The following is a 15,049-nucleotide window of genomic DNA, read 5'->3' on the forward strand; positions in this document are numbered from 1 at the left end:
TTCCACATCCAACCTAAGAACACACAGGGACTGGACCACAGGAGTGTAAGAGGGCTGCCTGGGCAGATCACAGCAGCCTGGCATGGGGGGGTTGGAAGTGACCTCTGGAGATAGAATAGAATAGAATAGAACAGAATAGAACAGAATAGAACAGAACAGAACAGAACAGAACAGAACAGAACAGAACAGAACAGAACAGAATTAACCAGGTTGGAAGGGACCTCAGAGATCATCCAGTCCAACCTATCACCCAGCACCATCTGATCAACTCAACCATGGCACCAAGTGCCTCAGCCAGGCTCTTCCTAAACACCTCCAGGGATGGGGACTCCACCACCTCCCTGGGCAGCACATTCCCATGGCCAATCTCTCTTGCTGGGAAGAACTTCTTCCTAACATCCAGCCTGAACCTCCCCTGGCACAGCTTGAGACTGTGTCCTCTTGTTCTGGTGCTGGGTGCCTGGGAGAAGAGACCAACCCCCACCTGGCTACAACCTCCCTTCAGGGAGTTGGAGAGAGCAAGAAGGTCTCCCCTGAGCCTCCTCTTCCCCAGGCTAAGCAACCCCAGCTCCCTCAGCCTCTCCTCACAGGGCTGTGCTCCAGACCCCTCCCCAGCTTTGTTGCCCTTCTCTGGACACCTTCAAGTCTCTCAATGTCCTTCTTAAGCTGAGGAGCCCAGAACTGGACACAGGACTCCAGGTGTGGCCTCAGCAGTGCTGAGCACAGGGCACAAGGACTTCCCTGCTCCTGCTGGCCACACTGCTCCTGATGCAGGCCAAACCCGTTCTAAAGCAAAGCACCCACAGCACCTTGCCCAGGAGCACAATGCCCAGTGGGGGTTGGAAGCTCTCCACACAAGGAGACTCCACAACCTCTCTGGGCAGCCTGCTCCAGGCCTCCAGCACCCTCACAAAAAAGAAGTTTCTCCTCCTGTTCAGATGCAACCTCCTGGGTTCCACTTTGTGCCCAGTGCCCCTTGGCCTGTCCCTGGGCACCACTGAGCAGAGTCTGGCCCCAGCCTCTTGCCCCCCACAGCTCCTTTAGCTCTTGCTGAGCATTGCTCAGCTCCCCTCTGGGGCTGCTCTTCTCCAGGCTCAGCACCCCCAGGGCTCTCAACCTTTGCTCCTCACAGAGCTGCTCCAAGCCCCTCAGCATCAGAGTGAGATGGTTATGGGGGGGATGTCTGGCAGAGTACAGTGTGCCCAGCAGGAGTAGGGCAGTGATGGTGCTCACAGCTGTACTCAGCTCTGGTGAGGCCACAGCTTGAGTGCTGGGTTCAGTTCTGGGCACTACAGCATAGGAAAGCACCAGAACAAGAGGACACAGTCTCCAGCTGTGCCAGGGGAAGTTTAGGCTGGAGGTGAGGAGAAAGTTCTTCCCAGAGAGAGTTGTTAGCCATTGGGATGTGCTGCCCAGGGAGGTGGTGGAGTCCCCATCCCTGGAGGTGTTCAAGAGGGGATTGGATGTGGCACTTGGTGCCATGGTTTAGTCATGAGGTCTGTGGTACCAGGTTGGACTGGATGATCTTTGAGGTCTCTTCCAACCTTGGTGATTCTGTGACAGACATTGAGGGTCTGAAGGGTGTCCAGAGGAGAGCAATGAGGCTGGGGAAGGGTTTGGAGGCCAGGTCATATGAGGAGCAGCTGAGGGAGCTGGGGTGGTTTAGTTTGGAGAAGAGGAAGCTGAGGAGAGACCTCATTGCTCTCTACAGCTCCCAGAAGGGAGGCTGGGGTGAGGCTGGTGCTGGCCTCTTCTCCCAAGTGATAGGATGAGAGGAAATGGACATAAGCTGTGCCAGGGGAGGGTTAGGTTAGAGACTGGGAAAAATTTCTCTGCTGCAAGAGTGGTCAGGGATTGGCACAGGCTGCCCAGGGAGGTGGTGGAGTCCCCATCCCTGGAGGGCTTCCAGAAGCTGCAGATGTGATGCTTCAGGATATGGTTTAGCAGTCATGGCAGTTGGGTTATGGTTGGACTCCATGACCTCAAAAGGTCTTTTCCACCCTTAATGATTTTATGATTCTGCTTCTGCACCCACAGCCACTCCAGCTCCCCCAAGAAGTTCCAGTTTCTCTCTGGCTGGCTCATTAATCTGCCCCTAACCAACTGGATCAGATGGGGATGCACGTGGTGGGGGAGGTGGCTGAAGTTCACCAAAAGGAAGAGCAAAAGAGCTCAGCCTCATAAAGGTCTCATCAGAGCACTCCCTGACAAATCATCCTCATTACCCATTCACAAACCATTCCTCTAAAAGCAACAGAGCCATCTAATGTGCTCTCTGGGACAATCAGCCAAGCTGGAATCCTGTGTCATCCTGTGCATGAAAGATGAGAGCAGAGCAGCTTAGCTCCCTCGCTTCCACTTGGATCAATTAATAAAGCTCTTCAATTGCAGCCCTCTTAGTAGCCAAATTGCTGCCTGTTCCCCACTGCTACTACAGGCAGCAAGGGAATGCTCTCTGCTAACAGCCCATTTGTCACTTCAGAACAGCAATCTCTGACAAATGAGTTAGGGAGCAGCACTAGTGGCAGGTGATTATCCAAGCTCATCTCCCTGCTTCTCTAACCCAGTGCTCCCAGGCTGTGCCTTGCCCCCCCTTGATTACACACATTATGTGCTGCCCAGCATTTTCACTGAGCACCACTTACCAGCAGGCTCAGCAGAGCCAGCACAGGGGGGTGAGGAAAGGCTTCTTCTGAACACGTGCTCGGAGCTCTCCGGGCCAGAAGCCTTCAGCGAGTCTGAAAGGCAGAAGCAGAAGTTACACGAGGGTCAGGGACCGCCCAGGGGGCTCCCTCATGCTCAGCAGGGGGAAGAGAAGGCTCCAGGCAGACCTCAGAGCAGCCTTCCAGCACCTGAAAGGGCTGCAGGAGAGCTGGGGAGGGACTTTGGACAAGGGCTGGGAGTGCCAGGAAAGGAACAATGGCTTTGAGCTGGGAGAGGGGAGACTGAGAGTGGAGATGAAGAAATTCTTTCCAGTGAGGGTAGAACAAGTTGCCCAGGGAGGCTGTGGCTGCCCCCTCCCTGGAGGTGTTGAAAGCCAGGCTGGATGAGGCCTTGAGCAAGCTGGGCTGGTGGGAGGTATCTGGGCTGGTTGGATCTGGCTGGTCTTTAAGGTCCCTTCCAAGCCAACCCAATCTGTGACCCCATGAAATCCTCACTCCCCACTTTTAACACTCACTCCAGGCTGTGTGCAGGGTTTGGGAGCCCCAATGTCAAACACTGTTTAAACCTCCTTGCTGCTTTTAATTTCATCCAAAAGAATCCTCAGGCTTAGAGACTAAGTTCACCTCAATTCACTTTCCCAGCTGTAGCCTCCCCACAGCCCCCTCCACACCCAGCAACTCTTCTGCTGCTACCTGGAGTGCAGAGCTTTCACAGCTCCTACTGCAAAGCCAACAGGAGGAGCTTCTTGCTGTGCCTCCCCCACCCCAACACCATGACCAACCCTAATCCCTTCCTGCTAAGGCCCAGGAGTACCAAAGGCTTCAGCCCTGACACTGATTTAAGGCAATCCCTGACTCCTCTGATCCAATGAACAGCCTCTGATCAATAGCACCACAGCTGCAGGGCAGCACCAGGGACACTGCCAGAGCCTTACCCATTTCCAGAGCCTCTCCAGGCTTCTCCAGCTTCTCTCCACGATCCTCCTCAGCCACATTCAGCAGCTGCCTTCTGACTGCTTTGCTTGAGCTGCCTCCAGCTGTGACACTGCTGACAGAGGTGGGGGGGGGGGCTTGGCTCTGCTGCACGAGGCAAGGAGAAAAGGCAAACATCAACCTGGGCTGGTTTGAGGCTGGGCCTTTAAAACTCAGTCACAGGTTTCAAGCAGAACAGCAGAAAAGTATAAATCAATCACTCCTGGGTGTAAAAAGTGGCTGAGAGCAGCCAGGCAGAGAGGGATCTGGGGATGCAGGGTGATAGTAGGCTGAACAGGAGCCAGCAGTGTGCCCAGGGGGCCAAGAAGGCCAAGGGCATCCTGGCCTGCATCAGGAACAGTGTGGCCAGCAGGAGCAGGGAAGTCCTTGTGCCCTGTGCTCAGCACTGCTTAGGCCACACCTGAGTCCTGTGTCCAGTTCTGGGCTCCTCACTTTAAGAAGGACATTGAGAGACTTGAAGGTGTCCAGAGAAGGGCAACAGAGCTGGGGAGGGGTCTGGAGCACAGCCCTGGGAGGAGAGGCTGAGGGAGCTGGGGTTGCTTAGCCTGCAGAAGAGGAGGCTCAGGGGAGACCTTCTTGCTCTCTGCAACTCCCTGCAGGGAGGTTGGAGCCAGGTGGGGGTTGGTCTCTTCTCCCAGGCACCCAGCACCAGAACAAGAGGACACAGACTCAAGCTGTGCCAGGGGAGGTTCAGGCTGGATGTTAGGAAGAAATTCTTCCCAGCAAGAGAGATTGGCCATGGGAATGTGCTGCCCAGGGAGGTGGTGGAGTCCCCATCCCTGGAGGTGTTTAAGAGGAGCCTGGCTGAGGCACTTGGTGCCATGGTTGAGTTGCTCAGATGGTGCTGGGTGCCAGGTTGGACTGGATGATCTCTGAGGTCTTTTCCAAGCTGGTCAATTCTATTCTATTCTAAAAGATTATTCTAAGCAAATCCCTTGGGTAAGTACCAGGAATGAGAGGAGCTGCACCATAACAATTCCTCCCTTTTTCCTCTTCCTTTCTGAGCTCTGGCTGTTTGGCTCCACTCAGGAGAGAGAAGCTGCTTACCAGCTGCCTTTGGCTAAGTCTTACTTCTCTGCTCCTTTCTCTTGTCCCTTTTGCACAGGGGGGGAAGGAGAGGTGGGAGAAGGAGTAGCTTCCCCTAGTCCTTGGCCAGGGGGTTCCTTGTGCTGTTTGTTAACTGCAACTATCTGTATGATATTGTAGCTCCTGGAGAGTTTGTACACGCTGCATTCCGTTGCAGAGTGCAGCTTCTGCTTGTAAATGCAGCTTCATTTGCTGCCAGCTGAGCTGGGCTGGCAAAGTTAATGCTGGGGAGAAAACTTAACCCACCACACAACCACACTCCTGCATGGGGAACAGGACTGGGCCCTGGGGTGACCCCAGAGTACTCCTCCCAGCTGTGGAGGCCTTGCAGTGCCATCTGCCAGCTCCCTCAGCACCCCTAGGGACATCCCATCACAACCCATGCAATTAAGGCCAGTTTCTTACACACTGCCTGACCTGATCCTGCCCCACATCATCCTTTGAACTGTCACAAGTGGCAGTGACTCAGGATCATTACCCTGTGTGCAGACTGGAGAGCTGCATCCTTTCAGCCCTTCAGAGCAGTGTGCCCTCATGGCCAAGAAGGCCAATGGTCACCTGGGGTGCATGCAGAAGACCATGCCCAGGAGGGTCTCCTCCAGCTCTGCTCTGCCCTGGTGAGGCCTCATCTGGAATACTGGGTCCCCAGATCAAGAGAAACAGCTACTGGAGAGAGTCCAGCAGAGGCTACAGAGCTGCTGAGGGGCCTGGAGCAGCTCTGTGAGGAGCAAAGGCTGAGAGCCTGCAGAAGAGCAGCCCCAGAGGGGAGCTGAGCAATGCTCAGCAAGAGCTAAAGGAGCTGTGGGGAGCAAGAGGCTGGGGCCAGACTCTGCTCAGTGGTGCCCAGGGACAGCACAAGGGGCAGGGGGCACAAACTGGAAGCCAGGAGGTTGCATCTGAACAGGAGGAGAAACTTCTGTGGTGTGAGGCTGCTGGAGGCCTGGAGCAGGCTGCCCAGAGAGGTTGTGGAGTCTCCTTCTCTGGAGAGCTTCCAACCCCCCCTGGGCACTGTGCTCCTGGGCAGGCTGCTGTGGGTGCCCTGCTGGAGCAGGGGGGTTGGACTGGGTGAGCTCCAGAGGTCCCTTCCAACCCCACCCTGCCAGGCTGCTGTGATGTGCTCAGGCAGCCCTCTTACACTCCTGTGGTCGAGTCCCTGGGTGTTCTTGGGTTTGCTGTGGAAGGATCTGTGGGCAGGGTGCTGTGGGTGCCCTACTTTAGAGGTGGGGGTTGGACTGGGTGAGGTCCCAGTCCCTCCTAGCCCTAACCATGCTGGGATTCAGTAAAGTTCTGTTTCTCTCCCACCTCCTGAGCCATCAGCACAAGGCAGATATTCTGGGCTGCTGTACCAGTTCTTTGCTCCTCAAGCACTGCCACCACTGCTTGGCCATGGAACAGCTGGATTGTGACCCTGTGAAACAAGGAGATCCTCCCTGTGCCCAGTCAGGGCCAGGCTGCACAGGAAGAGCAGATCAAAGGTAGCCCAGGACTTACATAGCTGAAGAGCTCAGTAGTCAGCCCAAGGTAGTTGTGCAGGGCGAGGAAGGTCACTCTCTGCAGCCTCACCATGATGATCTGCAGGTGGGAAACCAAGAAGCAAGAGGGATGGAGTCAGCACTCTCCTTCCTGCATTGCCCTTCAGTGATGGAGCAGAGCCCCTGCAGCCACTCCATGCAATGCAGACTGCCCTCAGCTGAACCCTTTCTAACAGCTGAGAAACTGAGGCACAGACAGACTCAGGTGAGTCAGCCAAGGCTTCACACTCACCTGGCAGCACAGGAAGCCAAAGGCCTCCTCCCAAACACCAAGTAATGCTTTTGGCTGTCTGGAAACATTAATAAACATGCCTTGAAAGCAAAGTCATTCATTCTGATTACTCCTCCTCCTGAATGCAATGATGCCACTGCTCCCCAGGCACAGCCTCTGCCCTCCAAGCACTCCAACCTGACATCACTGCCTCCCAACCCTCCTCTGCCCTGGCAGCTCATTCCCACTCTCAAGCCCTCCTCCTCCTCCTGTGGATCAGCTCCCATGGAACTAATGACAGGTTGGACTTGATGATCTCTGAGGTCTTTTCCAACCTTGTTGGTTCTATGATTCTAATGAGCTCTGTGCAATGATTTGATCTCCTCAGCCACCGGCACTGGGAGCTCCCTGTGGTGCTCCCAGGTCAGCCACACACCACAACAGTTTGCAAGGGCAGAAAGGTCTGAAGGGGCAGCACAGCAAGAGGCCAGGGAGGGCAGAATGCCTCAGCAGGCCACCTGCCCCCATGGCCTGGGGCACCTGTGGGACCACCTGGCAAGCTGTCAGGCTCAACTTGTCCATGCCCCAGTCCCTGCAGTGGCTCCTGCCTGCAGGACACATTGCTGTGCTCACCCGAGAGCTCCCTGAGCTCCTGCAGGGCCAGGGGAGGTGATCCAGGTGAAGGGCTACAAGAGGAGGGGATTAAAACAACTCCCTGCTGAGGAGAGACTCAGAGAACTGGGGCTTCACAGTCTGCAAAAGGGCAGCCTGAGGGGGAGCTCATCAGTGCTGATCACCACTTCAAGGGGGGCTGTCAGGAGGATGGGGCCAGGCTGTGTTCAGGGGTGCCCAGTGACAGCACAGGGGGCAGTGGGCACCAAGTGGAACACCAGAATTCATCTCAGCATGAGGAGGAACTTCTTTAATTCAGAACAGGCTGCCCAGAGAGGTTCTGGAGTCTCCCTGGAGACATTCAAGATCCACCTGGACCTATTCCTGCGTGGCCTTCTCCAGGTGACTGTCTTGGCAAGGGGGTTGGACTCAGTCTCCAGGGGTCCCTTCCAACCCCTACCCCTTTGTGATTCTGTGACCTTAAAGCTAAGGCTGAGCACAGCTCCCTCCTGGCAATTCCTTCTGAGCTGGCAATTGACAGGGCAGTCTGAACTCTGGGAGCTGGACACAGCATCACCTCCCCACAGCCAGCTGCTGAGGGCACCTCAGGCCTCTCAGACTGAGCAGCAGTGCTGGCCATGTTCTGAGGTATCCTGGAGCCTCCCTGGGGCAGAGCCAACACCAGCACATTCTGCCCCAGCAGGGCAGGTCAAGAGGCCATCACAGGCAGACACTGATGCAGTGGCTACAGAATTATTTCTTCCTGCACCTGACTCAGGCTGAGATGACTGAGCCTGTGGCTCCTGCACCTGACTCAGGCTGGGATGACTGAGCCTGGGGCTCCTGCACCTGACTCAGGCTGGGATGACTGAGCCTGGGGCTCCTGCACCTGATTCAGGCTGAGATGACTGAGCCTGGGGCTCCTGCACCTGACTCAGGCTGAGATGACTGAGCCTGGGGCTCCTGGCACCTGACTCAGGCTGGGATGACTGAGCCTGGGGCTCCTGCACCTGACTCAGGCTGAGATGACTGAGCCTGGGGCTCCTGGCACCTGACTCAGGCTGAGATGACTGAGCCTGGGGCTCCTGGCACCTGACTCAGGCTGAGATGACTGAGCCTGGGGCTCCTGGCACCTGACTCAGGCTGAGATGACTGAGCCTGGGGCTCCTGGCACCTGACTCAGGCTGGGATGACTGAGCCTGGGGCTCCTGGCACCTGACTCAGGCTGAGATGACTGAGCCTGGGGCTCCTGCACCTGATTCAGGCTGAGATGACCGAGCCTGGGGCTCCTGGCACCTGATTCAGGCTGAGATGACTGAGCCTGGGGCTCCTGCACCTGACTCAGGCTGAGATTTCTTAGTCTGGCTCCTGCACATCATTCAGGCTGAGATTACTTAGCCTGGCTCCTGCACATGATTCATGCTGGGATTTCTTAGTCTGGCTCCTGCACAACATTCAGGCTGAGATTACTTAGTCTGGGGCTCCAAGAGCGAGAGGAAAAGCAGAACCAGTCCAGACCTTGCAGAGAGGCTGCACTGAGCAGCTCCTTATCTGCAAAAGGATGATGAAACTGTGCTGAACTTCTACATCCTCCTCCTAGCTGTGACCTGAGAGCGATTCCTGCCCCCCACCCCCACTTCCAGTCCCCAGCAAGGCTGACCTGCACCATCCTGACGAGGGTCTCAGGGTATTTGTTGAAGACATCTTGGAAGGCACTGGCTGGCAGTCGCAGGATGGTGGAGGGAGAGCCTGCTCGGGCTGAGACGGTTTTATAGGGAGCAGGGTGGCCCTAGGAAGAGAACAGAATAGAATAAACCAGGTTGGAAGAGACCTTCAAGATCATCAAGTCCAACCTATCATCCAACACCACCTACCCATGGCATCCAACACCACTACTAACCCATGGCACCAAGCACCCCACCAAGTCTCCTCCTGAACACCTCCAGTGATGGTGACTCCACCACCTCCCCAGGCAGCACATCCCAATGGGCAATCACTCTCTCTGTGTAAAACTTCCTCCTAACCTCCAGCCTAAACCTCCCCTGGAGCAGCCTGAGACTGTGTCCTCTTGTTCTGGTGCTGAGTGCCTGCGAGAAGAGCCCAACCCCCACCTGGCTACAACCTCCCTGCAGGGAGTTGGAGAGAGCAAGAAGGTCTCCCCTGAGTCTCCTCCTCTCCAGGCTAAACAACCCCAGCTCCCTCAGCCTCTCCTCACAGGGCTGTGCTCCAAGCCCCTCACCAACTTTGTTGCCCTTCTCTGGACACCTTCCAGCAGCTCAACCTCTTTCCTGACCTGAGGAGCCCAGAACTGGACACAGGACTCGAGGTGTGGCCTCAGCAGTGCAGTGTACAGGGGCAGAATGACCTCCCTGCTCCTGCTGGCCACACTGTTCCTGATGCAGGCCAGGATGCCATTGGCCCTCTTGGCTTCCTGGGCACACTGCTGGCTCCTGTTCAGCTGCTGTCCACCAGCACCCCCAGGTCCCTCTCTGCCTGGCTGCTCTCAGCCACTCTGCCCCCAGCCTGTAGCTCTGCCTGGGGTTGCTGTGGCCAAAGTGCAGAACCTGGCACTTGGATGTGTTCAATCTCCTGCCCTTGGCCTCTGCCCATCTGCCCAGCCTGTCCAGGTCCCTCTGCAGAGCCTCTCTACCCTCCAGCAGATCAACTCCTGCCCCCAGCTTGCTGTCAGCTGCACATTCACTGCTGATGGACTCAATGCCCTCATCCAGATCATCAATGAAGATGTTAAAGAGCATGGGGCCCAGCACTGATCCTCGGGGCACACCACTGGTGCCTGGCTGCCAGCTGGCTGTGGCACCATAGGAGAGAGTTGCAGAGCCACAAGGTGAAGCCAGCCCATGCCCTTCGAGCCCCCTTCCCACCCAAAGCATCCTGTGCATCTGTAGGACACCTCCTGCCTAACTGCCTCATCCCCTCTGGGAACCAAAGCTCCAGCTCTGCCTGCCTGCTGCTCTGGCAGTCACCACAACACAGGGCCTGAAATCAAATTAAGTTAATTGGAACCAATTTCTTAATTACAGCCTCTTCAGCTAAGCTGTTTAGAGGCTCTGGGGCTGCCATTAATAGCTTGGATCTTGGGCTTCCTGAGGGAGCTGCACTCTGAAACATCTCTGTGACCTGCAGTGCAAAGCCAGCAGGTGCCCTCAGCTCTCCTGAGCTCCCTTTAAGTCAAGAAGCTAACAAATGTCAGCTCTCTGCTTCTCCTCTGCCCCAAAACAGAAGCAGCATTCCCCTGCTGCAGGTCAGACTGAAGCCTGGCTTCATCTGGGCTTCAACTCACACTCAGATGTACAAGAGGCTGCAGCCAGCCTGCTGTAAGCACCCAGAGCAGCACACCTCCCACAAGCCCTGCTGCCTCCCCAGCTCCACACCCAAGACACAGAGGGGCTTGGCTCACAAGGGACCATCCAAGCTCATCTAGTTCAACCCCCCTGCAGCCAGCAGGGACAGCTGCAACTGGAGCAGGTTGCTCAGAACCCCAACCAACCTCACCTGAAACCACTTCAGGGATGGGGCATCCCCCACCCCTCTGAGTGCTTCTCCCTTCTCTCCAGTCTGAGTCTCTCTTTTATGTCAAACCATCCCCCCTTGGCCTCTCACAACAGGCCCTGAGAAAAAGTCTGTCCCCAGCTTTCTGCTCAGCCCTTGAAGCACTGCAAGGCCACCAGAAGGTCTCCCTGGAGCCTTCTCTCCTCCAGGCTGCACAACCCCAACTCTCTCAGCCTGGCCTCCCAGCAGAGGGCTTCCAGCCCTGCCAGCACTGCTGTGGCCTCCTCTGGCCCTGCTGCAGCAGGTCCCTGGCTGTGCTGAGGGCTCCAGAGCTGCCCCAGCACTGCAGGGAGGTCTCAGCAGAGCACAGCAGAGGGGCAGAATCCCCTCCCTGCCCCTGCTGCCCACCCTGCTGGGGCTCAGCCCAGGCCAGGCTGGGGCTGGGCTGGCAGCACTCAGTGCCAGTGAAAAACAAAGTGAGAAACTACAGACATGTGTTCAAACTTCAGTCCCTGGCCCAAGGATGAGCAGGAAGTTGCACAGTGCTCTAAACCCCTTCCTGGAAAGGGCAGAACAAGCCCCATGTGTCACACTCAGGGGGGCTGTTTGGGTTGCTTCCTGAGCAGTGCTTGCCTGAGGAGAATCCAACACCAAGAGCCTCTCAGCAAAGCAGCTGGAGGCCAGCAAGGGCTAATGATGCAGCAGCCTCTCTCCCTCCAAAGAGCAGCCCAGGCCTTCATTTTCCAGTGTGCCATTTCCCCTTTTTCCAGGCCCTTCTCCACTTCTGCAAGCCCCACCTCTAGCTGGCTGGGAACATGCTAGAAGCTGTCAGAGGGAGGTGAGGAGGAAATGCTCTGTAATTGTCAGCTCTCAGCTGCTATCAGCAGCACAGGGAGCACCCCCTGCTCCAATTACTCTGCTCAGGCAGCACACTGAGGGCACCAGCAGCTATAATCAGGAGTGAGGCAGGGGGGCTGCAACACAGAACTTTGTGTTCTGAAGGCAGGTAACTGCTGTGTCCTGTCCTGCAGAGCAATTACCTGCTGCAGGTGACAGATGGCACAGCTGAAGCAGCAGCTGAAGCCAGGTGACAGCTAATGGCCAAATCCCAGTGAGCTTGGGGGAGAAAGCTGCCACAAGAGGTGCAGCTGCCTCATGTTCTTCCCCCTCCAGTGGCAACTCCTCTTTGCATCCAGAAATCTGGCACATTCTCCCTGCCCCACTGCTTGGGTTTTGTCTTCCTCCCCCCCTGCCTTCCTCCCTCCCCAAGTTCTGCAGCATCTCTATGAGGAGCAGAGCCTGAGGGCCCTGGGGCTGTTGAGCCTGAAGAAGAGCAGCCCCAGAGAGGATCTGAGCAAGGCTTAGTGAGGCTAAAGGGCCTGTAGTGGGGCAAGAGGCTGGGGCCAGGGACAGCACAAGGGGCAAGGGGCACAAACTGGAACCCAGGAGGTTCCACCTGAACAGGAGGAGAAATTCCTTTGGTGTGAGGGTGCTGGAGGCCTGGAGCAGGCTGCCCAGAGAGGTTGTGGAGTCTCCTTCTCTGGAGAGCTTTGAGCTGGAAGAGGCAAGATTTAGGCTGCAGATGAGGAAGAAATTCTTTATAGTGAGGGTGGGGAGACAGCAGAACAGGGAGGTTGTGGCTGCCCCCTCCCTGGAGCTGTGCAAGACCAGGCTGGATGAGGCCCTGAGCAAGCTGAGCTGGTGGGAGGTGTCCCTGCCCATGGCAGGGGCTTGGATCTGGATGAGTTTTAAGGTCCCTTCCAAGCCAACCCATTCTGTGGTTTCTTCTTATTGATTCACCAAGCAAACAGGAAAGGAAGAGGAGAGGTGGGGATGCTGCTGTCCTCCTCCCCCTCACAATGGTTTCATTACTGATGGAAGTAACAGGGGCAGAGACACCTCTGACCCTGCTCTCACTTGAACTGGACAGCAAGAGCTAGGCCTGGACAGTCCCAGCTTATTTTCATATCCTTTCTCTCAACAGAGGAAATGGTGACCAAGCCTCAAAACTGTTCATCACTTGCAGTAAGTTTCATGGCAATCACCCAGACAGATGTCTGCCTGCTGCTGAAAGGGGCAAGGGAAACTCCCCAGAATCATTGTGCCCATTGGGATGTGCTGCCCAGGGAGGTGGTGGAGTCCCCATCCCTGGAGGTGTTTAGGCAGAGCCTGGCTGAGGCACTTGGTGCCATGGTTGAGTTGATCAGATGGTGCTGGGTGATAGCTTGGACTGGATGATCTCTGAGGTCTTTTCCAACCTGGTTAATTCTATCCTATTCAAGCTCCTGGCACCAAACAGCAGCTCCTTGTGATGAGCAGAGACAGCCAAGAGCACAGGAAACACAACAGAAGGTCAGCTACAAACCTGTGGGTGCTTCACTGGGTTAAGTACTGGCTGATGGCTGAGCCCAGAGTGTGGTGGGGAATGGAGTTCAATCCAACTGGCAGCTGGTCACCAGGGCTGCTCCCCAGGGCTCAGTGCTGGGGATCTCTGTATCAGTGGTCTGGACAAGGGAATTGATTGCAGCCACAGAAAGTGGCAGTGTTGGGCTGCTGGAGGGTAGGAAGGCTCAGCAAAGGGACCTGGCCAGGCTGGATCCATGGGACAAGATCCCATGAGGTGCAACAAAGCCAAGTGCTGGGTGCTGTACTTGGGTCACATGAACACTCCAGGCTGGGGGCAGAGTGGCTGGGAACTGCCCAGTGAAAAAAAGGACCTGGTGGGGGTTGGCTGACAGTGGCTAAGGATGAGCCAGGGGGTGCCCAGGAAAGCCATCAGCAGCATGGCCTGGATCAGCAATGGTGTGGCCAGCAGGGCAGGGATTGTCCTCCTGCACTGGGCACTGGCAAGGCCAAACCTCAACCACTGGGGGCAGTTTTGGGTCCCTCACTCCCAAGAAGGACATTGAGGGCTGGAGCAGGTCCAGAGAAGGGCAACCAAGCTGGGGAAGGGTCTGGAGAACAGGGCTGGGGAGGAGCAGCTGAGGGAGCTGGGGGTGTTCAGTCTGGAGGAGACTGAGGGAGACCTCATTGCCCTCTGCAGCTCCCTGAGAGGAGGCTGGAGCCAGGGGGGGGTTGGGCTCTTATCCCTAGCCTCAGGTGATAGAATTTCAGCCCTGAAATTGTGCCAGGGGAGGGTTAGATTGGAGCTGAGGAAAAACAACTTTGCTGCAAGAGTGGTCAGGGACTGGAAGAGGCTGCCCAGGGAGGTGGTGGAGTCCCCATGCCTGAAGGTGCTCAAGAAAGGTGTGGCCATGGCACCTGGGGCCCTGGTGGGGGGGGGAGGGGGGGCTGGGGGTGTTCAAGCAACCTGTGACCACAGCACAGTGCCCTCCAAATCCTACAGCCTGTCAGGAACAGGCAGTGCTCCACTGCCAAGCACACACATTTCACAGCCACCTTACACACCACACAGCTAAGTTTAGAGCTGTTGAGACCATGTGGGAGAAGAGGAACTGGTCAAAGAAAGAGTTTGCATTCTGCTTCCTCCCTGGCAATGTGCAAGGTCTACCTCAGAGGCTGTGTGCCACAGAGCAGCACTGCAGGGGAGCTGCAGCTGCAGCACTTACCGTGATGACATCCAGGATGCTCAGCAGGCTGTGGACACTGTCTCCTGCCAGCACTTCCTTCACAACCATCTCTGTTCCATCCTGCAAGTGGAGGACAGAAGATTACTGCAGGCTCACAGCTGCACATTTGGCACAGAGAGAGCAGCATTTGAGAGGGCTGAACTTGCACTCACTCTGCCACACATCCTGAGCAGCCCTGACAGAGATGGATCCCCAGTGGACCTCCCAGGATGTGATGTGAGGAGGAAGTTCTTCCCCATGAGAGTGGTGAAGCCCTAGCATGGGCTGTCCAGGGAGGTGGTTGAGGCCCTGTCCCTGGAGGTGTCTAAGCCCAGGCTGGCTGAGGCTCTGAGCAGCCTGATCTAGTGTGGGGTGTCCCTGCCCATGGCAGGGGGGTTGGAACTAAATGATCCTTGTGGTCCCTTCCAACCCTGACTGATTCTATGTTAGGGGCTGGAAAGGACCTCTGGAGATCTTAAAGCCCAACTCCCCTGCCAGAGCAGGGCCACAGAATCCAGCACAGGAACACATCCAGACAGGGCTGGAAAGTCTCCAGAGATGGAGATTCCACCACCTCTCTGGGGAGCCTGTACCTGGCTGCTTGTTTTCTGTCTGCTCTGCTGGAAATGTGCTAACTCAAACACCAAAGTTTTCAACCAGTCTTCTCAAAGGGATAAAGTAAAAGACAGAAACTAAAAGCTCAGCACTGAGGAGGCCACACCTCAAATCCTGGGGTCAGTTTGGGTCCCTCACTCCAAGGAGGATATTGAGGGGCAGGAGCAGGGCCAGAGAAGGGCAAAGATGGTGAAGACCCTGGAGAACAGGGCTGGGGAGGAGCAGCTGAGGGAGCTGGGGGTGTTCAGCCTGGAGAAG

At 56.3% G+C, this 15,049-nt stretch overlaps 1 protein-coding gene across 1 annotated transcript in view; it reads right to left on the bottom strand.

The window, feature by feature from the left end:
* Positions 1–15,049, bottom strand: part of PNPLA7 (patatin like phospholipase domain containing 7) — a 205,163-nt gene that overhangs the window by 172,336 nt on the left and 17,778 nt on the right. Inside the window, exons 8-12 of the mRNA XM_054174554.1 lie at positions 14,177–14,257; positions 8,758–8,886; positions 6,234–6,314; positions 3,599–3,743; positions 2,646–2,738 (exon numbers count right to left, since the gene is read on the bottom strand). Coding sequence (XP_054030529.1) covers positions 2,646–2,738; positions 3,599–3,743; positions 6,234–6,314; positions 8,758–8,886; positions 14,177–14,257 — 529 coding nt within the window. The remainder of the gene's footprint in view (positions 1–2,645; positions 2,739–3,598; positions 3,744–6,233; positions 6,315–8,757; positions 8,887–14,176; positions 14,258–15,049) is intronic.

Source organism: Dryobates pubescens, chromosome 29, assembly GCF_014839835.1.
Source record: "Dryobates pubescens isolate bDryPub1 chromosome 29, bDryPub1.pri, whole genome shotgun sequence".
Lineage (NCBI taxonomy): Eukaryota > Metazoa > Chordata > Aves > Piciformes > Picidae > Dryobates > Dryobates pubescens.